At 40.3% G+C, this 27,264-nt stretch overlaps 2 protein-coding genes across 4 annotated transcripts in view; one reads left to right on the top strand and one right to left on the bottom strand.

Annotated features, from left to right (window-relative positions):
• The window catches only part of crata (carnitine O-acetyltransferase a), a 16,124-nt gene extending 4,135 nt beyond the window's left edge, over positions 1–11,989 (bottom strand). The window contains exons 1-11 of the mRNA XM_034546228.1: positions 11,751–11,989; positions 9,290–9,586; positions 9,042–9,160; positions 8,779–8,832; positions 7,876–8,041; positions 6,497–6,671; positions 5,745–5,923; positions 4,209–4,309; positions 3,914–4,033; positions 3,266–3,388; positions 373–508 (exon numbers count right to left, since the gene is read on the bottom strand). Coding sequence (XP_034402119.1) covers positions 373–508; positions 3,266–3,388; positions 3,914–4,033; positions 4,209–4,309; positions 5,745–5,923; positions 6,497–6,671; positions 7,876–8,041; positions 8,779–8,832; positions 9,042–9,160; positions 9,290–9,586; positions 11,751–11,777 — 1,497 coding nt within the window. The 5' untranslated portion in view covers positions 11,778–11,989. The remainder of the gene's footprint in view (positions 1–372; positions 509–3,265; positions 3,389–3,913; positions 4,034–4,208; positions 4,310–5,744; positions 5,924–6,496; positions 6,672–7,875; positions 8,042–8,778; positions 8,833–9,041; positions 9,161–9,289; positions 9,587–11,750) is intronic.
• Positions 11,985–27,264, top strand: ptpa (protein phosphatase 2 phosphatase activator). 3 transcript variants are annotated; one of them, XM_034546231.1, is made up of 10 exons: positions 11,985–12,084; positions 13,197–13,306; positions 13,757–13,843; positions 14,249–14,374; positions 15,546–15,663; positions 16,930–17,029; positions 17,480–17,604; positions 18,394–18,494; positions 23,094–23,201; positions 26,416–27,264. In XM_034546231.1, the coding sequence occupies exons 2-10, from the start codon at positions 13,247–13,249 to the stop codon at positions 26,488–26,490; spliced, it is 900 nt and encodes a 299-aa protein (XP_034402122.1). In that variant the 5' UTR covers positions 11,985–12,084; positions 13,197–13,246; the 3' UTR covers positions 26,491–27,264. The 3 variants fall into 3 exon arrangements, with proteins under 3 accessions (XP_034402122.1, XP_034402120.1, XP_034402121.1); XM_034546229.1 differs by lacking the exon at positions 11,985–12,084 and adding an exon at positions 12,232–12,335; XM_034546230.1 differs by lacking the exon at positions 11,985–12,084 and adding an exon at positions 12,325–12,424.

The following is a 27,264-nucleotide window of genomic DNA, read 5'->3' as shown; positions in this document are numbered from 1 at the left end:
GTACTCTCCTGCAGCAGAAAGCGTGACGGCGCTCTTTAACCTGCCGTGTTCTGCTGCAGGAGCGCGCACGCGCAGCCCCGAGGGTACGAAGTGTTACAGTGGTCTTTACTATAATTTATAATTCATAATACTCGGCGGGCCTGATCAAAACGCCCAACGGGCCGGATCCGGCCCGCGGACGTAGTTTGCCCACCCTTGAGCTAGAAGCAACTCCAGCCTTAGTGATTAGGTTGATTGACAGCTTTTACCATGTCACACAGCTGGTCAGTTTACTGCCCAGCTTTTACCATGTCACACAGCTGGGCCATTACTGCCCAAATGGTTGCTGTAAAATACAAATGCGTCCCATTAAAATGTTCCCTCTCATCAGACCTGCTTGCTGGGGTCATCGAAGGCCTTGACAAAGGTAGCTGAGGCACTTGAGGCTGATCGGATTGTATCCGTACGGCCCAGTCTGAACATACGCTGGGAGGCACTTTCATACGTGGCACAGCAGCACTGGTACATCCTGCCAAGACAAGAGGAGAGACCGAGAGGCTAGTAGCTACTTATCATGGACGCATTGAACCAGTTAAAGGAGCAGCATGTAGGATTTAGTGGCATCTAGTGGTGCGGTTGCCAATTACATCCGACTGACCACCCCTCCCTTTCTAAAAATTTCCTTCTCCGTTATGGGCTCCTGTAGAAACATGGCGGACTCCAAGGGGACCTGCTTCTCCTGTAAATATGAAGGACTCATTCTATGATAACGAAAACACAACCTTTAGTTTTAAGGGGATTATAGACTAATGAAAACATAGTTATAGTTAGGTATTTCTTCTAAAAGATGCCCCTAAATCCTACACACTGCCTTGCAAACATTTTTCAAGGAAAGAATTGCAAATTGAGAAGAGCTGCCCTAACTGAAAGGCATATTATACTGGACTATGAGATCCGTTCCAGGAACACAGAGCATACATAAATAATGAGTATAACCTAGAAATTGATTTAGAGAGTTTATTACTCAATTGTGTGTATTATTTAATACCCATAAAGTTATATGTACTGTTAATTATGTGTGCAGGTTAACTTGGTTTACTGATGATTGTGCAGAGAGTATGTTTTGTACTCTTATTATAATGAAGAGTGTATCCTGTTGAGTCAAAATGTGTGCGTTGAACTGTGGCATTGAGCGGCTGGTTGGAGGATGCAAAGGAGGGGGTAATGACATGATAAAAAGAGATACTTGAAGCATCTACGGGGGATTTGTTTGTTCAAGCTCAAGAATACATATACAACGCATATTGGCGAGTATGACAGGACATAAACATAACATGTCTTTGTTCAATTGTTTTTCTATTTTACCCAGCGCAGCTTTTCTAGCCTTTATGGCACTCGTTCAGCGGTCCAGGAAATACACCGACCAATTACATGCGTTGTAAATCGTATCACGTGATGCTACTCAGCCAATCAAATGTGTAATCCGATAAGCATCCCGGCTTGAGTGAGATAAACAGAAGTGAGAGATGGGAGAGAGAGTCAACAGTCGGAGAATAACCTGAGTCCGAAGTTATTTTACATGGTGTTCCCCAAAAAGAGAAAAGTGGACAGCGAGACCAGATACTTTTACCAAGAATGGACACACTCTAATATGTACATTCTTCCCACGGGCAGTTTCAAACCAGTATAACATGTGTTCAGAGACCGGGATTATTAAAAGCAGCAATGTGAAGCTCTACTACAAGACTAAGCACAACTCTATTGAGCAAACATGTCCACTCTCATCATAAAAATACAGAATAAGAATAGAAGAAGAATGAACCCAATATGATCAGAATCCTAACATATTCATTCACTGCTCAACAATGATGTTAATGGAGAGGAGAAGCTGAAACAAGAGGTTTAAACATGTATCTTTTTAGAAGATGAGAATAATATGATATCTTGTCTTTTTTTAATTGACATAACTTCACACCTGAATGAAATAAATTGAAAGCTGCAGGACAAAGTACTTTATTTTAGTGAGTCACATTTTTCAAAAGATTTGTTTTTTTAATGCAGCCCTTATTTGACTTGAAATGAAAGAACATGTATTTATTAATAGCATATGTATTATTTATAATTAATCAACTAAATAAATCTGACAATAACTATTGGAGAAATTATTCAATTAAACTTATTTAATTTTATTTGACAGTCAGTTGTTGACTACATACAGACGTTATTACTTGGCTACTTTATTATATATGGGACTATATTATTGTGATGTTCCGGACTTTTGATGAGGAAATGCTCTCACACTGGACCTCACTGAATTTGAAATGAATACCCCTGAACTATATAGACGGAGTGCTGCCACCAAGAAGCTTCATCCATCCCCATCATGCTGCTCAGAGTAATCACAGTGAAGCTAAACAGCCAACGTTCACAGAGGTTGCATCGACTTGCATTAGGATGCTTTCGAACTCTATTCAGTAAATATGAGTATTAGGTAAAAGGTCAATTCTAACACTATCAAGATGTGTTCAACTATAAATCCTAATGAAAGAAATGTTTTAAAAGCAATATAAAATAGATATTAGAGATATGCCCTTTTGAACTTTGTAACACTAAGCAGCTTATAATACATAATAACAACTACTAATGACAATAAAATACAATAATTTATGTCCTAACCATTTCAAATGTGTAACCTTGTACAATGTGCATTTGAAGGACATATCCAAGATGAAAAGGAGGTTGAAAAGAAAAGATAGAAGCTGAAGTCTACAGATCACAGTGAACCACCACATAACCTAGTGATCGAGACACTAAAGGCTTTATATAACCTTATTTCTCACATATGCAGTAGTACAGTACTCCCAAAACCTGGAAACACACTTTGATGAGTAACATCAGTGGAGTTCCATTTAAAAACCACAAGGTGACGATGAAGCTGTAATAACTCATGAGATGCTGTCAGTACAGAATAATAACACTTTAATTTGTTTAAGACTTACTTTGAGCTTCTTTATACAAAGCTTTCAAGTCCTACTCTTTACCAAGATGTTTGACCCATCAGTCAAAGTTAGACTTAAACTCCATCTATTGCCCCGAGGATAGTACCTAAACACCGGGTGAATCCATCTCATCTCTGTTCACGAAACAAGAATCTCAGTAGCAGCATAACTGTGATACTTTCTATAACTGTGATAAGCTTTCTACTTAGCCTTGCTTTGGAATGTCAAGAGTAACATGTTTGCTTACAACCACAGTCCCATCTCCACATGACTTCTCAGCATCTCACCTGTAGTAAGCCAGTTGTAGCGCCATCTGTATGAAAGCATCAGGGCTCATCTTGTGGGTCTTTGGGACATTTTTCCCAAAGTGGCCAAATACCATGACCCTCATATCCAGGTCTTGGGCCAGTCTGTTATCGAGGAAATGACAGCGAGAACAGTGTGCGTGTGTATATATATATATATTAGTCACCAAAGTAGTAGTTACCTACTAAAAAATAGGGCTTGCATAATTCTATATTTGTATTTTTAAGTCCAGTATTTTCATATTTATATATATATATATATATATATATATATATATATATATATACACACACACATATATACACACACACACACACACACACACACACATAAAAAATAGGACTTGCATACTTCTATATTTGTATTTTTAAGTCCAGTATTTTCATATATATATATATATATATATATATATATATATATACACACATATACATATACACACACATATAAAAAATAGGACTTGCATACTTCTATATTTGTATTTTTGCGAACAATCAACAGTTAACAGAAAGTCCAGTATTTTCATATATATATATATATATATATATATATATATATATATATACACACACATACACACACATACATACATACATACATACATATATCATATTAAAATCTGCCCTCACATGTTCATGGCGTGCTGGGCCTTCTCAATATCCTTCTTGATCTCAGGTGTAATGTTGAAGTGCAGTTTCTGGGGCATAGGCAAAGGCACCATGGGAGTAGAAGTAATATCTGGCTTCCTCCTGAGTTACATGAGATGGGAGAAAAAAACTATTTGATACTTAATGAAGCCATAGTTGTCCAAGTGGGATTTTCTATCTGTGTACATGTCTCTCTGACTCTTGCTGAACTTTCAAAGATGTTCTGACAAGAAGAAATCCAAACAGACACCTTACAGATTCTCAAAAATCTACTTACGTGTATTCTACAACGTGGTCTATCAAGGCCACTATAGGTGGGCCCTCAGCTGGGGCGTGCTCGTAGTTAGCGCCACATGTCCCGTCTTCTCCAATAATAAACTGGAAGAGAGATCAGAAACTTTTAGAGAAAAAGACATCAAACGAATTTGCTGAACAGTCTGCCTGAGGAATTTGTTGACAAGGTCACATTTCTACCTTACCTACTTTACATATCAGATCTATTCAAAGTCTTTTTGAGCAAGTCTCCAGTCTGTTTAATTAAGCCACAGCCTTCTGGGAAGTCAACATCAAGTGGTACATTTCCATCCACAAAAGACATTCAACCCTACTGGCTACCGGATCTGTGCCTCTGAGAATGAACACTTTGTTGTGACAGAAGGGTTTCTTTGTCTCAGACAACATCACCACTAATGTGGGAAACAGTTGAGCAAAGACGGGGGTGACTAGGAAGACAGGCCTGCCTAATCTGACCCAGAGTAGTGCTGGTTACTGGACTTCTAGTCATGGACTGGCCTCATGAACACCATGCTTGAGCTTACAGTAGTTCTTTAGTGTACTTGCTATAGTCCTGCCAAACCTCTGTGAGAGACTAATAACTGCACTGCACGTGTGTATCTATAGATCACAGAAATATATATATATATATATATATATATATATATATATATATATACACACATACATATACACATATGTTATACACACATATATATATATATATATATATATATATATATATATATATATATATATATTTATATTTATTAGGGCTGGGCACATTAACACGTTATTAATGCGTTAACGCAGCAATCCATTAACGCCGACAATAATTTCATCATGCGTTAATGCATTTTTTTTTTGCATTGGGAGGGGCTTAATGCTGCTGCGCACATTGACAGAGAACATGGAGAAAGGCACTTTTAAATGGACATTTTCATTTAAAATTTCTACCAGATGGCGTAGTTAATAAAAGCAAAGCTATTTGTAACCACTCAAACTGGAGTTATCTTATCATCGGAGGACTACGAGCATGAAGTACGTCTTAAAGGCGTTACACAGCATTGAAACAACCAGTGGAGCGAAACTTCGTCAGACTACTGCGACGTGTAGGAGAACTGTGGATAAACGCAGGAACAATGAACAACTGCCTGGGCCAAGAGGAGAACAGCGGACTGCAGGCCGATTCCTGCAGAGGAAGAGGTCGGTCTGAGGAGCCGCTTTACAGACTAAAAGTCCCCTGCACAGTAAATTACAGCTGTTTTTAAAAAAAAAACAAATTTAGATTCTGTATGTTAACTTGCTGTTGCTCCCACAGTGCCTGTTATATTGATCTGATAACATTACTTAAAAAATTTTTTAAAAAGCGTGCAATACACTAGTTTTTAATTAATTCTTGAATTTTGCGCATTATGCGATTAATCGCAGAAAAATGAAATGTTTTTATCTTTTGTCCAGCACTAATATATATACACACACGTCTGTGTGTGTATATGTATACGTGTCAAAAAAAAAAAAACAGGCCTCAGTGGGTCACCTGCAGCGTCTTGTCAAACCAGCGGTTGCCACTGTTCCACTGGCTGCCTCCTCCATGCAGCATCTGTATAGCAGCATAGCTGCGGTACGTCTCATCGGATACTTGAGGCATCGCTCCATCCAGACACAAAGTGAAGATGCTCCTTTGGATAGCGGACACAGATTCTTTGTTGGTCTTATCTGGAGTAAACACACACACACACACACACACACACACACACACACTTTAACTAAATCAGGATATCTGTATATATTAAGAGTTGCCATTTTAAGGATGCATCCCTGTGCTATTGTAATTTGTTTCAATGTCAAAACTCTGCTACCATTCCTCATGACATATAACATGTTTGCCTTTTATTGGCCTGGCTATTTCATATAGCCAGGCCAATCATATTACATATTGACATGCATACATGACATTTTTGGTCTCTGCATGTTAACCCATTGTTAATAATTAAGGAGCAGTGGGCTGCGGTGCGCCAGGGGAGCATCGTCTTGCTCAAGGACACTTCGATATGCGAACTATGGGGAGACCAGGGATCGAAACCTACCTTGCAGTTTCAGGACGACCACTCTACCCATTAGCTATAGCCGCCCCCTTTTGATTTCAACTTGATTGGATAGAGGTTTACAGATTGACTTTGTGGAATCAAATGTATGAACAGTGTGTTAAGCGTCAGCCAGCCACTTAGAAGCCAGCTTCTTGTTGGAGACCCTCTGCTTTGGATCAGTGTCGGTGGTCTTTTAGCTCACCCTGGGTGAGGGTGACGTAGGCCCTGCCCCAAGCGTCACGGTGCTGGGTGGTTAGGATGCCGACAGGCTCCATGTCGGTCTGTAGTGAAGAGCTACAGATCCTCTCCAGCTGAACACAGAACTCATCAGCTGTCAACGGAGTCCCATCACTGTTGTACACCTCCAACACATAAAACTGATTCCATGAGGAGGAAAGACAAGAAAGGCTCCGTCAGGCTTCTCACTTTTACTTGACAGTTGTCACTGTCACTAAATATTAGCTGCTGTTGAATGGTTAGTGTGCTCTCTCATATCAGAACATGAAGCTGTTTATACATCACAGGTGCTTGAGACACCATTGTGTCTCTTAAAGTCAGACTTGTGCAGGTTTTTGTTCAGGGTATTTGTTAGAAATCATACAAGCACACTGTAGGAAGTTATCTTAAGATGAACTGGAGAGGTTTTTTGGAAATAGTCTACTGGACCCCAAAGCAGACCTAACAAATACTGAAAATCTCAGAAGAACTATGCCTGTATAACCAAGCAAGATCATTGGGTTATCCAGCTATCTTTGAGTTTAACTCACCAATAATGACGGTGTATATCACCACAGTAACCTATCAAACAAGACTAATCTGTTCATAACCGACTCAGTTCAGAGAACAGCCCACCTCCTGACCAATCAGATCCCTGGAGTCATCGTTCCTCAAGGATCCTGAAAGACTACTCCTTTTAAATCAATCTTTTTTTAATAGCTTTTTTTAGTAGATCAGAACTTGATTACCACAATTCTCACAACCATGCGCACTTAGGGCTTAAAAAAGACTTCTCACAAATAGAAATCATACCGATCATTACCACACTAATGAATGAGGATTCAGACCTTATGTGGGCTTCACTCTGGATGTCGAAGTGTTGCCATATGTAATTTATGACATGAGCAATAGTTAGGGTACAAGCAATTCTGCTCCTCTACACTTTAAAAAAAAAAAAAAAAAAAATACAAATATAGAAGTATGCAAGTCCTATTTTTTATATATATATATATGTATGTATGTGTGTGTGTGTGTGTGTATATATATATATATATATATATATATATATATATATATATATATATATATATATATGGATATGCGTGTCCTTGTTTAGATGCAACTGACAAATATGTAGAACAAGAACCACCATTACAAACAGCACTGACACCAGGCTATTTCTACTGGATATAGTAGATTGGCAGAGTCATATGGAAAATAAAACTCCACTTATTCCTAATAGTTTGGTCTTCATAAGACAAAGCACTCAATTGTCATTTTACTACTGATAAACCCAGTGAGCACTGAGCTGGTTGATACCAGTTATCCTTTAGCATTAACGTCAGGTAATGTTCAGCTCCTCACCTGAAGGTTGTGGACTACAGCAATGTGTTTAGGGGGCGTGGATCTCTTGGCGTGGTTCACCACAGAGTCTCTCTTCAGACCAGGCACGCGGCAGGAAGACAGCACTTCGTAGTATTGATTCATACACAGAGACTTCCCTCCCATATATTCCACAGGTAGTGTCTCACTGCAAGACATACAAGATCTGCACTTTCAAACTGACTGAGCCACAATATCATTTCATGACAATAGTGGGTCGGATACTGTCTGTGCTCCCTTCCTTCTTTCACATATCTGGAGCACCACTCATCACATCTACTTCACAGTTGGTTGCTGACTTTCTGGGGATTCCATAGAGTGCTTTGGTGAATTTGTTGACACGATCAATATTAATAAACAGCGAGGGCGGAGCTTCAGGGCACTGCCGTCCGGCATGTCATCTGTAGCTTCAGACAGGAGCTCATTGCCTCCAGTTCACTTTGCTGGATGCTGATATAGTCAGCTCACGCTACGTGAATGCTAGATAACCTTAAAACACAATTTTTCTTCACTTCCCATTGAGACAACGAGCAGATAGCCTACAGGAACAGAACTACTCTGCCATTGCAACTCACATTGTGTATGTTCTCGCCATTCTAAGTTATAAAACTAAAATAACTCCACTGAGCCGGCATGGTACGCTAACGTAGGGCTACTGCATACTACATAATCAATCAGCAAGAGCTGCCTATAAAATGAAGGGTTAAGTAAGATTTTACCAGCAGACTGTTCACACCATGGGGTCACTGAAGAATGCTACCTTACCAGTAGCTAACAGTTGAGCTAACTAAGAGTTTTTTACAAAAGGCATTAATGACAAACTGTAGGTAAGAGACAAAACTAGAATTAGGACAACCAGGAGATGGTTATGAGCACAGTACTTACTTGTCAATCATCATCTTGAAGTCCAAAACACCTGCTATCAGTTTGGCAGCAAATCTGAACAGAGATTATGATCCATTTTAATTAAAAGGTTTACTTGTATCCTGATGTTGATTAAGTGATTGAAATAGTTAGTGTCTACAAGTTTTTGAAATGCGCTTTCTGAAAAAAACATTTTTTTTACCAAGATCTGTTGAAGAGATACAGACTTAAACTAGAGTTGTTATATGTTGTAAAAAAAAAAAAAAAACTGCATGTGTGATCACCTTATCTGTCCCTGCTTATCACTGAAGTTCATGCGGGGCAAGACCAACCCAGGACTTGAATGAACCACCACAGGCAACCGGTAATCGAGATAAGCAACCTGCACCCACCACTCTGACAACTACAAAAGACAGTCAAAAACTGATCAACATGGCGGATAGTTTACTAAAAAGAAATTAAATTGTGTTGAATAGGAGAGCGAACAAGAGAGGCATTATATCGCTTTGATTCAAAGAGTCACAAGTCTTACCCAGTTCTCAGTGCTCCGTGCTCTCTTTTCCAGGCCTCTTTGAAGTCTCTCTCCGACCCCTCCTGCCTTCTGAAACTCGTCCACCAGCTCTTTAGTGTGCTTCAGCTCATCCACCTCCACAATGGGCTCCAGGGCACTGATATATCGCTCACATGTCTGCTGCAGAGGGGGGACAGGCAGACTGGGCAGTCCCTTCTGGTGGGTCAGGTATCTGCCAGAGACCCGAGTCACTGACACAGGCTTCACCAAGTGACAGGGTTTCATTAAGCCACAGGGTTTCGCCATCCCCACCTTTACCTGAGAGACAAAAGGGTACGTTAAATAAATAAATACTTTTGTGGTGTCATTTTGTGGAAAGAGTGCATTTCCCCAGTCAAATATGAAAGCTAACTCTGAAACATTTCCTGGCTTACTTTGCTCTTTAATACCAGTTTTTTTTAACCCCTTTTTTTTTTAGACAGTATCTGTTTTCAAATATGCCCTTAACTGTAGCAAAAATGGCTCCTAAACTAGATCCTCAAATGCAAAAAAAATCACATCCTGATGAATCTGGCTTCTTAATGAATTTAAAATAAATAAAATAAAAATAAAAAACCTCTGGTCAACTATTTGTTTTTTTTAAACTGACTTGACTTCATAAGATTCTCATTGGAAGTTTTAGGTTTTAAAGTCCAGTTGCATTTTGCAGCATGCAAGCAAACATGCTTGCCAGGCTATTCTGACCAACAACGCCCTGTGCTGCAGATATATGAGCCAGAGGGTCAATGTTCAAGGTGCCAAGTTATGCCAAAGTAGTATGTCCCAATCAGAAGGCAACCTTCGGGTCTGAATAGGGAAGTCAATGTCAATTGTCTTAAACTTTCATTCTCCTCCAGTTGTACTGAAGTTTATGAGAAAATGACCCTACATCTGATGGAAGTGGGACGTTTTTAATGTAGTAGTTTTATATTTCAGTAACCTTAGAACTATCATTTCTCTACATTGCGGTATCAACTGTGTGTCCGTTGGCCTTTTTATGATCTCTTATTTATGTGAAATTGTTGAAACTCGGTCAGAATACCCAGGGAAGTTAAACACGTCTATTGCACAGAAATACAATATTGAGATGACAGAGGTCTTTTATACAGTACAGCAAAATAAACTGAATTGAATGATTCAATTCAACAAGTAAATGTTAGTAATATCAAATGTCTTAGATCTCATCTTAACTGTCACCATTCTGCAAACATGTATCTGCAGTAATTAGGTTTGTAATCCACAAGAAAGTTTCCAGTAGATTCCATCTACAGAGATGATATTTGAAGTCAGAGTTGGACACACGTTTCTTCCTGGATCAATATTTGTATAAATAAATAAATAAATAAATAAATAATAGAGATGAATGTATCAGGTCACAAATAAAAGTGACAACCCTCAGGAGCTCTGGTCCAATGAAACAAATGGTTGTATATGATTTTCAAGCAATGTTATGATTTGGGCTGTTCTTTTATTGAATTGGGGTGGTTTTAGTTGTGATCGCGCTGGAAAAAGTAAATGTGACCTGGCAACAGTGCCCCTCTCGTGCACAGACCCCGCTTCTTGGTAACACTTGACTACCAGGTGACGTCCTTTAAAAGCGACATGTCACCGGTAGAGGGCAGCCTGCACTCATTTACAACTCGACTATAGAGTCAACAAAAATACCAATAAGTAAATGATAAAGTGAACATCTAAAATTAATCAGAGGATAACTTCATATTCAAAAGTCGCCTTGGATAGTGGCTTCCCCCCGGGCCCATCCATCACAAATTACTTTTTCTTTTTGTACAGATCAGATGATAAAAAATGTAAAAGCTAAAAAATAATGGTAAGCAAATCTCCTGCAGCATAATGTTTCTGAATCCGTCACTCAAGGAAACAACAGCTAGTGTCGTAGAAATATAATCTAACGTTAAATATGCTTTAGTAGGTTAAGTGACTATGTGTATGTCCAATGATATTGAAATGGTCTTCAGACATATTAACGTTACTCCAAGCAGGTGCATTTACTGAGCAACATCATTCTGTTAATAATGAGTAGCATCGAGTTCACTTCGTTAGCTTTTCTTCATGAGACCAAAGAGCATTAAAATATGCTATTGTCGTCTCGGTCAAGCTTGTCCTTAAGTGTATTTTAGCTACCGTTATATTGAATCTTAGCGAACCACAACATCACCTTTGCCCCACTTAGCTTTGCTAACGTTAACTGCTACCGCGATCCTCTTCAGTTTACTACTCTACGAGCTAAATTAGCTCACTATGCTAACAGTTAGCACAAACTGCTTCACCGCCTCGCGTTAGTTAGGTAACTAGCGTTAACTGATCAATCAACATCATTAAGGTTATCTAAAGTTCGAAGGTCAATTGTATCAATTTCAATGACTTTTGCTCAAGTCGGCTTTTGGCCAGTGTAAACAAGATCAGCTAAAAGTGCGTTACTTACCATAGTTCTGCTGCAAATCCCCCACATTCTGCCCTCAAAGAAACGCCCACAGGTCCAGTTCCGGTCAGTCGGTGGTCAAAGTGCAGCATTAAGTATAAGCCTGTTATTAATCGGCGTTAGGTCAGACCCAACAGAGACAGGCTGGCTGTGAGTGTGTAACCGGGGACAGCACAGCTGCTGAACGCCACAGCACGGTTGCTTCGTGGTGGGTGTGACTTATTGAAGGAGTCATGCAGTGTTTAACGTTTCATGTTCAATAAATGACGACGGAGGGAAACCGTGTTATATATATATGTGATATAACATGTCATTCTGAAAGAGGAACTTAACGGGAGTAAGTGGAATTTGAGTACTTTCATATGTATACCTCCGGTATATTTATGCTGGTACATACATTTTTTTGTAATGCACGGTACTAAAATAAATTAGTTAAAATCGATTGTTAGTATGCTTATAATAGAACCTGGGACGCCGTTTACAGTTTGGACAGCGGTGGCAGTAATGCGCCATGGTTAGTTTAAATCTGCCTGAAACCCACGAAGAAGACTGTTATCCTCACCATGGCGGAAACAGAGCAGCAGTCAGGTAAAGCCACAGCTGGTAGCTATTGATCAGCTTTAGAAGGTGCTGCATCGTTGTTGCTCTCTTGTGTTAAACGTTGTTAACGTTAGCAGGTATAACACACTACCACACGGGACACGAAGTCGTGAATGAACTTTTCGGTTGGTAGATAAGCCTAGAAGGCACATTGCCGCTGTCCTCCGGCAAATACATCCCTAACGTTACATTTGGAATAACTTAAGTTGCCACCAGTATTGGTTTGACACACTTGAAGTCGTGCTCAGTAATGTTTAGTTAGCAGTCGGTGTCAAACTCTGAAAAAGAACAGTCTCGAAGGTGTTAGCTAGCACGTAGAGGGAATGTGCAGGAGACCGTTCGCAGTGTACCCCCACTGCCGTTCACTTATGATGAAGAACATCATTATGAGAGATTGTATTTGAAAGTTCGGTTACAATGTTCCACGATGAATGGAGCAAGTATTCCTGTTGTGTTCTGCTTCAACGGGTAACATTGCAGCCCTCACAGGAGAACGGTTTAAACATTATTTTTCAAAAATGAAGCAGCAGAGGCCATGTCCTGGATTGTAGTCCCTAGTTTGAGCCTAGCTGCAAAAATACCGGATCCTACATATCCCATAGTACGCCTTAATGCATCTTTCGTTCGACCTTTTATGCCTGGTAGACATCCATATCTTTTACATTTTGTAATCACGATTTCTGTGAAAAATCTACATCAGACAAAATGAACAATCTCACATTGAGTGAATATTGAATTACTTTATCGTTAAAATACTTAGCTTCGCTGCCAAAACCAATAAGATATCTGCTGCATATCTAAACTGCAATTACTTTTTGACATCTTTCTTTTCCTAAACTATTTATTTAGGATCCACTCCTGAGGATGAAGCACATGAAGTCACAGACAGCGTCACCTTCATGGTCCCCAAGAAAGAAATCAGCATGGTGCCTGACATGAGCAAGTGGAAGCGATCTCAAGTAGGTTGCTGCATTAGCATGTTGCAACGTCTTCACCACACCAAGAACATGTAGACCTGATCAGTGTGATACTGAGACAGGTTTCTCCCAGACTAAAAGTGAATTTGTCTTTTAATCTTTTTACAATAATAATGGTTATCATCTGCAACTATAGGCTTTGTTCACACCTGCAGTTGGTTTGATGTAGTTGTTTAGTGGGTTTATGATTGAAGCCAAGCAAATAATAATGAAAACTTTGGAAAGCGATTGCAGTTATTAGTTCTTGAGGCCCACGTAAAGAGTTTTGTCTGATTGTAGTCATCACAGTGGAATATAGGCCTTATCTTGATCAATATCCATTTAGTAGCAATACTCCTCAATATCATAGCATTGGGATTAGTTTTTGTATTAGTTTGTCTGACTGCACATCTTGATACGTCCCAGTTTTGAACACATCTCTCCCTCTTACAGGCGTATGCTGACTACATGGGCTTCGTTCTGACACTGAATGAAGGTGTGAAGGGGAAGAATCTCACATGTGAATATAAAGTGTCAGAGGTATGTTGTCTTTCATATCAGGGATATCACCCTTCACACATGCTCAAGAAGACAACTTCCTGTTGTCTCCTTGTTTTTGAAGCTGTATCTATGTTAAAGCCATCAGTCGACTTCACAGTACCAGTGCAGCCGCACAGGAGCTGCTAATCTCCTCCATAATAATCACATTTTCATACTTTAAATTTGTCTGAGAATATAAACGTATGGCAATGAGAATAACTCTTGAAATTCTGCGACATGGAAACAAAGTCCCTAAGGTTTTCCACCTGACGCTCAGATGAGTGAACCAGGACCCCCCTACTGAGCTAAATAAGCTGTTTTGTTGTTTGCTCCCCACCATTTAATGATGATGCTAAATATCACTTCCAGTGTTGCTGCAGTTACTGTTGTCTTGTTGTGTGACAGACAGTGGAGAAGTTACTAGATCTTTTGGAGACTCTTGACCGGTGGATAAACGAGACCCCTCCTGCTGACCAGCCATCCCGCTTTGGTAATAGGGCCTACAGAACCTGGTTTGCCAAACTAGATCAGGTTAGTGCACACGCACACCCCTACACACGCACACCCTTACACACGCACAACCCAACACACAAGTGTGCGCGCATACATTACATTACATGTCATTTAGCTGACGCTTTTATCCAAAGCGACTTACAATCATGTTACATTCATACACTGTAGAACAGCTACAGGGAACAATTCAGGGTTAAGTGTCTTGCTCAAGGACACATCGACTAGGGCGGGGATTGAACCACGAGCCCCCTGATTGAAAGACGGACCTGCTAACCACTGACCCACAGTCACCCACAACCTACATAACCTGAGACTAACAATTCTTAACTACAAGTGACAGTTGTACAAATTTCAGTTATTGCCTAAGATGTCTACCGGTAAACATGTGTGTTACAATGCAGCAGGCACACCATCACAGTCGACTTGTCTTGTGCTTTAACACACAGCGCTGAGCTGCTCATTCTAAAGCAGCTGGGAAGGGCTCAGTGTAATGACATGTTTTACATCTCTTTACCAAAACACTTTACCTGTTCGTGGCTGTGTCTTTTTTCTCACAAACCAGAACAGATGGTCAAAACAACGTAGCTCCTCCGTAGTGTTTTATGACTCCACTTCCTAAAACTCAAGCTATGTGTTTCGTCCATGTAATGTTTTCAAACTGACACTTGTATAAAAGTGCCCAAAATGTCTGAATCTAGTTTATAATTTGAGTTCATGTGGCATAACAGCACAACTTCAAGTACAGGCCTGCAAATGCATTTATTGTGAGACCCATGCCGGCATAGTATCAGCAGTAGCCTCACTCATCATTCACTCAGCACATTAACCCTAACCCTGTCTTCACTGTGGATCAGTCAGATTCACAGATCCAACGTCTGTGCGTCCCTCATTGACACTGTAACATGCCAATTGTTTCAATTCAATAGAAAAACATGCCTTAAGACCTGGTGTGTTTTTTGTGTATTCCTCCCCATTTATAAATGTCAATCATTGTGTATTGAAACTGCAACGTTTTCAAGATTAGCAAGTTTAACTTCTCTTTGGACAATTTGCAGACATTCTCTGTACGAACCCTTTTGTAACCATGATCCCTTTTGTAACCATGATCTCATTCCACACAATCCATAAAGCTTTCCCCATGTTTGTATTGGACACATCCCCCTGGTGAGGTTTTTGTGTGTGCATGCAGGAGGCAGAGGCTTTGGTGGCAGCGGTGCTCCCAGCTGATAGATGTGCTGCAGCTCCAGAGATAGCTGTCTATCTGAAAGAGTCTGTTGGGAACGCCACCAGGATAGACTATGGAACAGGTAACTGCTGGTTATTTTGCTCCGTATAGCTATAATTCTATATCAAGCATTATGGGAAAGTATATAATGACAGTAACTGAAGAATCAGTTGAACTGGTCACCACATGTTTCCTGTCAGTTCTCCACTGTGTACCATCTAATAAAGACTGAAATTACAATGAACAATACTTCCAAAACATATGTTTTTTTTAATAAAAAGCAAAGCTTTGCTTGTGTGTCACAATGTATTGCATTTAGCAGTTATTTAGCAGTTATTGGCAGTGTCATTAATAGTACTGCCCATGTTCTTACTCTTAAATTAAAACCAATTCCAAACCTTGACACAACCCAGCCATCTTTAATGTTGAAGAGCCGGTCCTCATTAGACTCACTGCTACCTATCCAAGATGTGTGGATTTTAAATATCTCTGAGATATGCCTCCATCCCAATAAATAGAGTGAAATGGGATTTAGTTTGTAATGCTATGTTCCATGGATGATCTGCAGTAACAGACACTCTCTGGAGAGGCATTGCTGTTGGATTGTCAAAATATTTTTTCAAGCTGTAAACTCCAGAAACTTAAATGTACAAGATGACCTCTAGAAAGAGAGGGAGAACATGTTTCAATGGTTTATATCTTAATGTAACCAGATGGGATCTCTTGCCTAGTTTGTTGTGTCTTTCACAGCTCTTCTGTCATAACCATGGTGATCTGTCAAGTTGTCTTGACACATGATCACGTAGCTGCTGTGGTGTTTTGACACGTGTATCAGGCTGTAGATATACTACACGGACACCAGGAGGTGCTCTTGTGTCAGAAGTAGGCCTGATTCAGAGATGCATGCAGGCATGTATTCCTACAAAAGTAAAGAAACACTAGACAAATACTTTGAGTTCAGCTTCAAAGACTACACATGGATTTGAAATGTTTTTCAATGCCATATGTGTAAATGTCCAAAAATGCATTGAAAACAATATTGTGAGGAGCTATGGAGAAGAAGTCATTCAGGGCAAAGAGTCCATTTGGAGGACATTTGGACAAAAGGCAGATATATTGAGCAGAAGTTGAGGCAGCGGTGGTCTATAAACTACAAGTAACAAAACAATTCATTGTAGAAGTAGTACGTTGTAAAGTACTAGCTGAAAGCAGATGTAGTAGCTTGATTATATTGTCAGGTTTTGTTCTTCACATTACAGTCAAATCAAGAAAGGTGGAGAGTTAAAGTGAAGCACAAGTGAACTGCACACAGCTGTTTGAAGACCTGTGATGTGTGTGTTCTTCTCAGGTCATGAAGCTGCCTTTGCCGCATTCCTCTGCTGCCTCTGCAAGGTTGGAGCTCTCCGGGTAGATGATCAGCTGGCTATCGTTTTCAAAGTGTTTAACAGGTGAGCGTGTGTGTGTGTGCGCGCATGTGTGTGTGTTTCACGATTAGTGGAGAAATTCTATTATTGCAATAATCATGAAGATCTCCATATGAGTGATAGTCATAGTAGAGAAGTGAAAAGTCGTCTGATACATTTGGTATATGATTTTTCCAAAGCAGGTTAGATTAAGTGATGACTGATTTCCCGTAGGTGTGACTGTCTGTGTGAATGGTTGTCTCTCTCTATGCGCCCTGTGATGGTCTGGAGACCTTTCTAGGTGAACCTTGCCCCCCAACCCTGAACAGGATAACAGGTTAAAGATGATGGCTGGCTGGTTGGAAGATTGATGTTTGTGTATTTGATACACATCCCCTATCTCTAGTGTAACTGTTGGAATACACTGTTACTTTTGATCAGTCTCTACTGGGACCCTACATTGTCCTGCAGAGTGAGTACTGTTTGTTTCTGCAGGTATCTGGCAGTAATGCGGAAGCTGCAAAAGACCTACAGGATGGAGCCAGCTGGGAGCCAAGGTGTGTGGGGACTAGATGACTTCCAGTTTCTGCCCTTCATTTGGGGAAGCTCCCAGTTTGTAGGTAAGAGTCTCATCACGGCGTGCACGTTGTGACTGCTTCACTACGGCGAGTATGAACTACGCTTGGCTCGATCTGCTCTGGGTTTTCATCTGGGCCGTGAAAAGCTAAGGCCACTTTCACACCTGTAGTCTGGTTAATTTTGTCCATGCCTTAGTAGCATTGGTAGGTCAGACTGTAACTGGACCTCCATAGCTGCATCTTGATGGACAGATAGAAACAGGACACGATAGAAGCTCTTTGTACTATATTATTATGGATGCTATGTTTCAGACTCAAACCTAATGCACCTTACTTTCCGATTGTTCAGGTGAAATCACTGCTGCGGTTACCAAATAATCTGATAAATATTCTAATCAATAATGCTTATTAACATTAGAATATAAATCTGACAGACAGACATAAATCTTTTACACAGGCTGACAGTATAAGGAAGCTAAAACAGGACTAATGCCATTACAATCCGTTACAATTTCAGACAATCTGACTTCTTCCCAGCAGCCATTGTGACTTGTCCTTGTGCTACTTTTAATAACATGGGCTTTGTTTTGTCCAGATGTCACAGTAAGCCATGACTAACGAGACAGTGAGCCAGCACGAACAGTACCATTTAAACTTGTGCTGTTCTTGCTGTCACATGTGAGAAAGTCCACATTGCTAACTAAAAGTAATAACTGTAGTTGTGTTGATCCTGTGTAACAGGGCTTGGAGTTGGCCTTGATCTCAGGTAATGGGAAGATAAAGTGACACCTGGTGGTAAACATGTGCACTTACAGCTCATTCTCCCTTCAGATCACCCAACACTGGAGCCCCGGCACTTCATCGATGAGAGGGTGGTGAACGAACACCACCAAGACTTCATGTTTCTGGAGTGCATCAAGTTCATAAATGAGGTGGGCAAATGAAACGCACTCTGAATGAAACAATCTGATTTATTTTTATATCTGCTCAGGAACAACTCAACAACGCTTGTTGAACATTGTCAACTTTCTGAATGTAAACTTGACTCTAGTGATGGCATTCTACTCTATTTGTGTTTGCTATAACTCCAGTCAATGTTTGGTATTGACTATGGATCGTATGCCGATGTGTAATATAAAAGATGTTCCCAGAGTGACTAATCACATGTGCATTTAGCACATTAGAGTTCATTGTTTTGGTTGTGGTTCAGTCTTCCTGCTCTCATCACGTTGTTTCCAGCAGCTGTTTTGAGTCTAAAGTGTCCCTCTTATCAAGAGCTAGCAACTAGCTGCTAAACATAGCGGAGCATTTAGTAGCTAAACAGCTAAAGAAATACCCTTTTTGTAATGTGGGTGACCTTTTTAAACATAAAATGAAAGATTACAAGTAACACACGTCTAAGAAAGTTTCCTTTTTGAATTGTCAGAGCAGAAACCCCCAGAGCCCAAGGAGCACAAATTGTAGGCGCCCCAGATGCCTGATGGTCCAGGCGCATTCCACTAAGCTACAACAATTACGCTTCGATACCCGGCCAAAGTATTGCTGTTCTTACCCGTCTCTGTCCCTATTGTCTCTCTACACTGATGTCTGTCAAAATCAGCAAAAGGAAAACTTTAAAACGTTGTAGTGACTCAGCTGTTGGTTTCTTGGAGGCCTTGACATCTGTTCCCAGAACTCCAGATCATCCCTGCTGTTTTATAGGAGTACTGCCCTCTAGTGGACATTACCCGCACTGTGGTTGAACTCTGACAATCTCCTCACATGTATATAACATTCCTTTTGTGTGTCTTCCTGTATCCTATCATTGTGCACTTTTTAGATTACTTAGCAGTGGGATATATATATATATATATATATATATATATATATATATATATATATATATATAAATCTCTCTCTCTTTAAGTAGACATTGTACTGATATTGTTGGAAATGCTTTGTCCAGGAAGATGGGATTGTGTTGGTGGAGAGCCAGAGCAGGAACCAATGGCTTTGTTTTTGGTTTGGAAAGGAAAAGGAGGGGAGGGAAGTAGAGGAGGGCGTTGTTGGAGCAGCTACATCCTTTGCCTCCTTCCCACTCAGAAGCCATCGCCTTCCCTCTGCTTCCTCCTCCTCCTGCCGTTTGACCTCTCCCTCCTCCTCACGGCCATGAAAGGTCATGAAAGGATGCTGCTATTGTGGGAAGAATGGCTTATGTGGTTCTCCTCATCTGTTAGGCAGTTTTAATTTGTTCACGGTCATGTTTGATGTGGACAGGAAATGAACCTGTACATATTTTGAGAATGGGTTAAGTGTTCATCATTTAGCTTTCATAGATGAGAGGACCATGTGAGGATGTGCTGCTTTTCTCTGTTTGATATCATTCTAAACAGAATATCTTTGGTTTTGGGACTATCCGTCAGACAAACAACCTCATGAAGGCTGGCTGAGTACTGTACTCATCTCGTTACAGGTATAAGGGAAGGGAGGACTTGTGGAGAGAAGTCTCATTGTGTGGATGTTTGTGCGTTGTTAGAGTCGCTGTTGTGTTCACAATGCTTCCATCCTTACATTTTTAGACAATTAGTTTATAGTGTTTAGGGGTGACTGGTTCAGTGGTAGAGCAGGGTCATCCTTTAATCAGAGGATCGCTGGTTTGATCCCTGACCCCAATCGTCTGATGGGCAGTTTGCCCCTTGCAAGGTAGTTCCCGTCATCAGTGTATGAATGGGTGTGAATAATGACAAGCAGTGTTGTAGCACTTTTGAGTGGTCGGAAGACTAAAAAAGATCTGTACAACCATTTACTCTTCATTTAAACTCAAAATCAGTGATTCAATCAAGTATATACAATCTGTAAGTACAAGTAAACTACATATATTTTACTGCTAAAAGGATAAAGTCTCATCATAACATCAGAAAGTGTTTCCATAGTACTGGGTCAGTCCAGGTCGGTCCACTTCAGACCTGTGTTGCGGTCCAACCATGCCCAACCCGCGGTGGCTTCCTGCTCTCAGCTGGAGGGGAACACCTTTTCCTTGCTGTGCTGCATAGAGGATAAAAGACACAACGACCTCCTCTTCTATGGAAACCTCTAAGAGATAAATGCCATGCCGTCACTGAACTTCTAATTGAGTTTGTCTTTTTGTTCATAGTATCCCCCAGTATATTTAACTCTTTAAATGTAACTTACACTAACAGATCTTAGTGACTTCTCAACAACCAACATCTGTTGTCCTTGTATCAGCATTTTTCATTGAGGAAAAACAAATCATATTGTGAATGATGCAATCAAGCTAACTCGCCTATACTCATGAAGGATAGGGCTCAGCTGGAAATGGAAAAAACAGAGAAATCGTAAAATGTTGACCGATGACAGGCAGTGCTGTATCAAAAGTTCAGCTGGTCACCTCTGTATAAGAGTTTAGCCTCGGCTCAATAGTTCTAGTGGCTAACGGGACATTAAGGTTATTCCACGGACCTATTTTTACTTCTGTCTCATAACTGCAACATTTACCCTCACCAACAGAGCTTCCTCTGTTAGTGGTCAACATTTAGACTCTGGCTTCAGTGGATAGACTATTGCCTACAAACTCCATTTTAACTCCAAGTAAGAGGTTTATTTAACTGTAGGTAACCATAGCAACAATACTGAGGCTTAATAGTTAATACCACTTAACTCTGTGTTGAAATGGATTGTTTGGGAAGTGAATCAAAAAAAAAATCTATTGCTGGCCTCATTGTGTACTGTTGCTAAGACAGACCGTTTAAGCATTCAATACTCTACGTGTGTGTGTGTGTGTGTGTGTGTGTGTGTGTGTGTGTGTGTGTGTGTGTGTGTGTGTGTGTGTGTGTGTGTGTGTGTGTGTGTGTGTGTGTGTGTGTGTGTGTGTGTGTGTGTGTGTGTGTGTGTGTGTGTGTGTGTGTGTGTGTGTGTGTGTGTGTGTGTGTGTGTGTGTGTGTGTGTGTGTGTGTGTGTGTGTGTGTGTGTGTGTGTGTGTGTGTGTGTGTGTGTGTGTGTGTGTGTGTGTGTGTGTGTGTGTGTGTGTGTGTGTGTGTGTGTGTGTGTGTGTGTGTGTGTGTGTGTGTGTGTGTGTGTGTGTGTGTGTGTGTGTGTGTGTGTGTGTGTGTGTGTGTGTGTGTGTGTGTGTGTGTGTGTGTGTGTGTGTGTGTGTGTGTGTGTGTGTGTGTGTGTGTGTGTGTGTGTGTGTGTGCGCGCGCATGTGCATATGAGTCACTTCCTTCCCCACATGCTGCTGTGAATCACTCCTTCCTCCAGGGAATACGGTCTGCTCCATGCCCCTCCCCCATGTGTTCTCAGGCGAGGCCCTGGAAAGTGTCTAGAGCAGTGTGGCGGGGGATGGAAATAAGGAGGGGGTTGTTGGATTGATGCCCCAGGGTTTGGATTCCCCTGCCTCTAGGGGAAAATGGTCAATAGTCCTCACTTCATTCATACATTTATGAATTCATACATTTATTCTTGTCACGATGACTGTCTACCCATTGTTCTGCTCTATAATCTTACTAGTGGCTGTGTTGGTACTCTAGACTTTATTATCTTTATTTAGGTGTTTGTTGGAACAACAATCAACGTTTTGTTCTGCATATTGAAGGCAGAGAAGTCAATGTAATCACGTTTCCATGACAAGTGTTATTGAGGTCACACTCATTTGGCAATGACTTTTTCTTCCATCCTCCTATCATCTTTAGAAGAACAAACCTAGTAATGATAAAAAAGCTAAACAATACAGGATAATTTCAGTGGGGGCACTATTGGATTCTGGTGAATGCAGCTTTAAAGTTACAATCAAGACTAGCTAGACAGCAACAAAGGTTGCAAAGGTTGTAATTCATTAGCAGTGAATAGATCTTCATCTTTAGATCAAAGATGATATGAGGCCGTTGATCGAGTGAAGACAACGCATGTACATAGTGTATCTTTGAATACAAAATCTGTCTCAAACTTAGATTTCCTGGTTTGTCTGGAAAATGCTTTTTTGCTGAAAACAGCTGCCTAATCACCGGAAACGATGAGAGCCGTGAGAGTGAGTCCAAACAAGCCACAAAACAATTTATCAAGCCGATGCTGTAAAGTTCTGTGGAACTGGTGACAATGCTCTCTGTTTGTCACTTTCACATACAAGTAGTGACGTGATCTACTGATCTAAAAATATTGTATTGTGATGTATGTAGCGGCATCATTTGCATATCATTTTAAGCTTGTTGTACTCTTTCCTGGACTGTGCGATGAATCAAAGCAGGGTTCCCTTTGAATTCCTTTCTGTACACAGTCTTTCCCTCTACAGAACATATTAACTGGACACGTCCTTCAGTATAACTATCACTTTTCTCACATTAATTTCATTGTCATCCTTCACCATAATCAAAAAGGTGTAAATCTCAGTATCAGTGTTTTTCATTGTACACTTGAGTCAGAAATTTTGTCTGAATAATATTTTCATTATTATTGTGTTACTTTTTACATAAAGTGAGGATTAATTACATCATAGGTGTCTCACTTCTGGTCTTTGACACTCTTTCTCTGTCCTGTAGATGAAAACCGGTCCGTTTGCGGAACACTCCAACCAGCTGTGGAACATCAGTGCAGTTCCTTCCTGGTCCAAAGTCAACCAGGGCCTGGTCAGAATGTACAAGGCCGAGGTATGCTTGCTTCTTTCTCTCTCGTTGTTACTGCTCGGTCCAATTCTTCTTCCTTGATGTGTCACTGTGCTGGTGAGTTCATCCAGGTTTTAAGAACTTAAATTTAATATCATTGCTTGTTCTGGGCTGACCCCAAATGCACACCATGAAGTTAGGTACCATGAAGTTGGCTAACACACTAAACAAAGATTGAAACCATGGTACAGTAGATGCTAAACATCAACACATTAGGCATGTTGGCATGCTGATGTTAGCATTTGGTTCAAAGCACTGCTGAACGCCGACTGTCCTTATGAGTAACTAAGGCTGCATTCACACCAAATCAGGCGTTGTGATGATTAGCGCAGGGTTGTGCTGTGTTTTGGGAGTAAATGGCCCATTTGTGTGACACCATGGTACTAGTAAGCTGGTTGTACGAGTATTCAGGTGTCCAGGCAGATGAAAAAACAAAAACATTTCCTTTTAAAACTATGCAGGATAGGAGCCCTATCAAACAGGTGGTTCTAAGTGACAACACTGTTTTAGTCTATTGTGCTGCTGTTCTTGCTGAGGCCATCCTACGGTCAAATCTTGCGTGACTGGCCAATACAGTGTGACGTCGGGATGCTTTCTACCAAAAGTTGATTTTGTATGAATGTGTCAGTTTTTTTTTTTTTGGCAGCCTCCACTGCCGCACCCTACACACATGCAAATGAATGGGAAGACTGACGTTACATCCACAACGTTCGATTTGGTGTGAATGCAGCCTAACAGACTGGTTCAGCCTAACAGACTGGAGAGAGGCAGGAAAGGGTTAATAAAGGAATGGATGTGTGTGGGTGGGGGGGGGGTCGGGGGGTGTGTGGGGGGGGGGGTGTCTAAGCCCAAGCCCGTTCTCCCCGCCTCCATGCCCACATCCTGTGTTTTCCAGAGCAGCCTGTGAGCCTTCCCGAAGAGCTTAGGGGCCAAGCTGTCTGCCTCTCACTCCCCCTCCTCCTTTGCCATTCCCTTCATTAAATCCTCCCCTCCCTGTCCCGACCTTCCTCCAAGCCTGGAGCAACCATCAGCAGACTTGCATTCCTCACTCCCTTTTCCTGGCCCCACACAGGGTTTCGGCAGAGAGTTGTACTAGACTTAGACAGAGCAGAATCCACCATTTTCTGTCGGAGGAGGCAGTTCTGGGGGCTTGTCGCCTGTTCAAAACTAACTGACAGGGAAACAATGCTGGATGCACTTGGACTGTTAGCTTGAATGGACAGAATTACAGAATTACACAGTATGCCTTGTCCATACACAAGATCACCTTCTGCATATTTGGGCTCCTATTGGTGTGTGTTACTACCACTCATATTTTAGTTTCTTTCTTCTCCAGGCAGCTATTGGGTTCAGTTCAATTCAATGTACTATACAAATCTACTCGCACAGACTTGCTTGAGATGGATAATTCATCCCTGTAAACATCATGCTTGATTTATTGTTGTCAACAAGTTAATTTACATAATGGAGAGAGATGAATGAAATCCAGCTTTGAAGGAAGGAAAGACATTAAAACGCTTAATAGATAAGGCTGGTGTTATTCAATGTTTTTGACCACAAGGAACATGCCAATGTGACACAGTAAGGCTCATTGATGTGTTTTTAATGTTTTTTAGTCAACAATGGAGCTCTCTGGCACAAAGAGAGAATATGTATCCACACTCACTACTTTTTAGTGGATATAGTCAGTGATGGTTTGGGTCTGTTCATGGGATTTGTTCACCGTAAGAAAAATGTAGAATATCTCACTTATCCTTTCAGCACTTTGGTGTGCTGTAAAAAAAAAAAGTCAGCAGTGTGTGGGGTTTGATGTTAACAAAGACTAAAGCGTATAGAAACAAATGACTATGGATTGCCTTAATTTTCTTCAGCCATTTTGATTAAATCTATGTTAATGCAGATTATTAGAATAGTCTATCTTTGATCAATGACACGCTTTCATTGATTGAATATGTTTAGCCCAAAGTTCTCTGAGGCATGCGTTTCCACCCCAGTTCTGCCCAGATCATGACTGATAGTGTCACTGCACAGACAGACTGAGCACAAGAGTTCAATTCCACTGTGCTCCCTGAGACAGCCTCCCAACCCCCACTGCAGACAGCCACCACCCCCACCGCTGCTCCCCAAAACTGGGTCCATGTTAGTACACACTAAGGGCTTCCTCTAGGCTGAGCCACAGCCATCTTGAACATGTACAAATGGTGGTAAGAGTTAACAGCATCACTTGTTAATGTTAACTCACTGAACTCTATTTATCTAATAAGATAACGTTTTCACGACGCTCATCTCACGTCTATTTCTAATAAGCCTATAGCCTATTAACTAAAATATAATAATAATATATATTATACTTTTGTTTAAGTCATATATAGTGGTGATTTGCAATAAAACACACAATTCTAATGATTTTGAAATAAAATATTATTTAGCTGGTTAATGTTAGGAACTCCGCTCATAATTATTTGTAATATCTATTTATATTGTGTATATGTGTGTGTGTATATGTGTGTGTGTGTGTGTGTATATATATATATATATATGTATGTGTTTATGTAACTTTGTAAATGCTGTTCATTCTGTACACATGACATCTATTCTTCTGTCCATCCGGGGAGAGGGATCCTCCTCTGTTGCTCTCCTGAAGGTTTCTTCCCTTTTTTTCCCTGTCAAAGGTTATTTTTGGGGAGTTTTTCCTGATTCGATGTGAGGTCCTGGGACAGGGATGTCGTATGTGTACAGATTGTAAAGCCCTCTGAGGCAAATTTGTAATTTGTGATATTGGGCTATACAAAATAAACTGAATTGAAGTGTGTGTGTGTGTGTATACATACATACATACATATATGTATGTATATATATATATATATATATATATATATATATATATATATATATATATATATATATATATATATATATATATATATATATATATATATATGTATGTATGTTTGTGTGACTAAAAAAAACGTTTGATAAGAATTCTGCACAATGTTCATTATTATACTGCAGATAATCTTCAAATGTACCCAAAGATTATCAAAGACGGAATGTAAGTCAATGGAAATTTCCTTAAAAGTACTGGAGAAATAGACAAATGCAGTCTTCAATTGAGTGGCCTTCATCTGTACTGTACTTAGTTGGAAGCATACCTTCTCTGGTGTTGGTAAAACAGTTCTCTTCCTTTCTCTCTTTTCAGTGTATGGAGAAGTTCCCTGTGATCCAGCACTTCAAATTCGGTAGCCTGCTGTCCATCCAGCCAGGGAAGCCTTGACGCTCAATCTTCGCACACAATGGAAAGACCAAAATCCCAACAGTGTTCCCTTTCTCTGGCATCTTCACGTGCAAATAAAACAGTAGCAAAATTCAACCACATGTAGTTTGACACACTGATTCCCACACGTTCAAGCATGTGGTCATGAAAGCTTGAAGGCCATCCATAACTGCAATGCAAAGCATGTTGTGGATGACTTTTGGGATTTTGGAACATCTTTATATATATTTTTTTCATGTATTTATATTATGGATAGAGTTTGAATCGGGCTCCTTTTTTGAGGGATTTAAAAAAAAAAATTTTTGTAGAAGTCTATTCATTGATTGAATTTTCCTCAAAGGTGTGGCTCCTCGTGAGCAGAGACTCTGTGTGACTTCTACGAAATCATTAGTCATAGATTCTGTAGATATTTTCTTTGTTTTACTTTTAAGGCCAAATGTTTAAAGTGTATTGCAAATGTACGAACAATTTGATTGCCCAGTTCATCCCAACATGTAAGTCATATTAATAATTTGCTAAGAAATATCTGTGTTTGAGTGTTTTTTTTTTTCTTAAACAGAATGTCTTGACAGTTCAATGTCTCTCACTCAAAGGCAATACGTAAAGGATTAGGTTTTCAAAGCTTCTGTAACAGCTCATCCAAAGTTTAATGTACAGAGTTTATTCAGTCATGGTCACAAGCTTTGCATGAAATCCCTATTTTAGTTCCCACTCCCTGACCTGTCAAACCTGATTTAATAAAAGTCATCTATTATCTGGTGACCCCACCATGAA

The sequence above is a fragment of the Cyclopterus lumpus genome, chromosome 12, assembly GCF_009769545.1.
Source record: "Cyclopterus lumpus isolate fCycLum1 chromosome 12, fCycLum1.pri, whole genome shotgun sequence".
NCBI classification, from domain to species: Eukaryota; Metazoa; Chordata; class Actinopteri; order Perciformes; family Cyclopteridae; genus Cyclopterus; species Cyclopterus lumpus.
Note: the sequence above shows the minus strand (reverse complement) of the source record. Positions and strands in the feature narration are given on the sequence as shown.

What these genes read in the sequence shown, in the direction of transcription:
- ptpa (XM_034546229.1), top strand. Translation starts at nt 12,311, where the DNA reads ATGGCGGAAACAGAGCAGCAGTCAG. An exon ending in GCAAGTGGAAGCGATCTCAA is followed by an intron (nt 13,307 to 13,756) that starts GTAGGTTGCTGC and finishes TCCCTCTTACAG; the next exon opens with GCGTATGCTGACTACATGGG. An exon ending in GTTTTCAAAGTGTTTAACAG is followed by an intron (nt 17,030 to 17,479) that starts GTGAGCGTGTGT and finishes TTGTTTCTGCAG; the next exon opens with GTATCTGGCAGTAATGCGGA.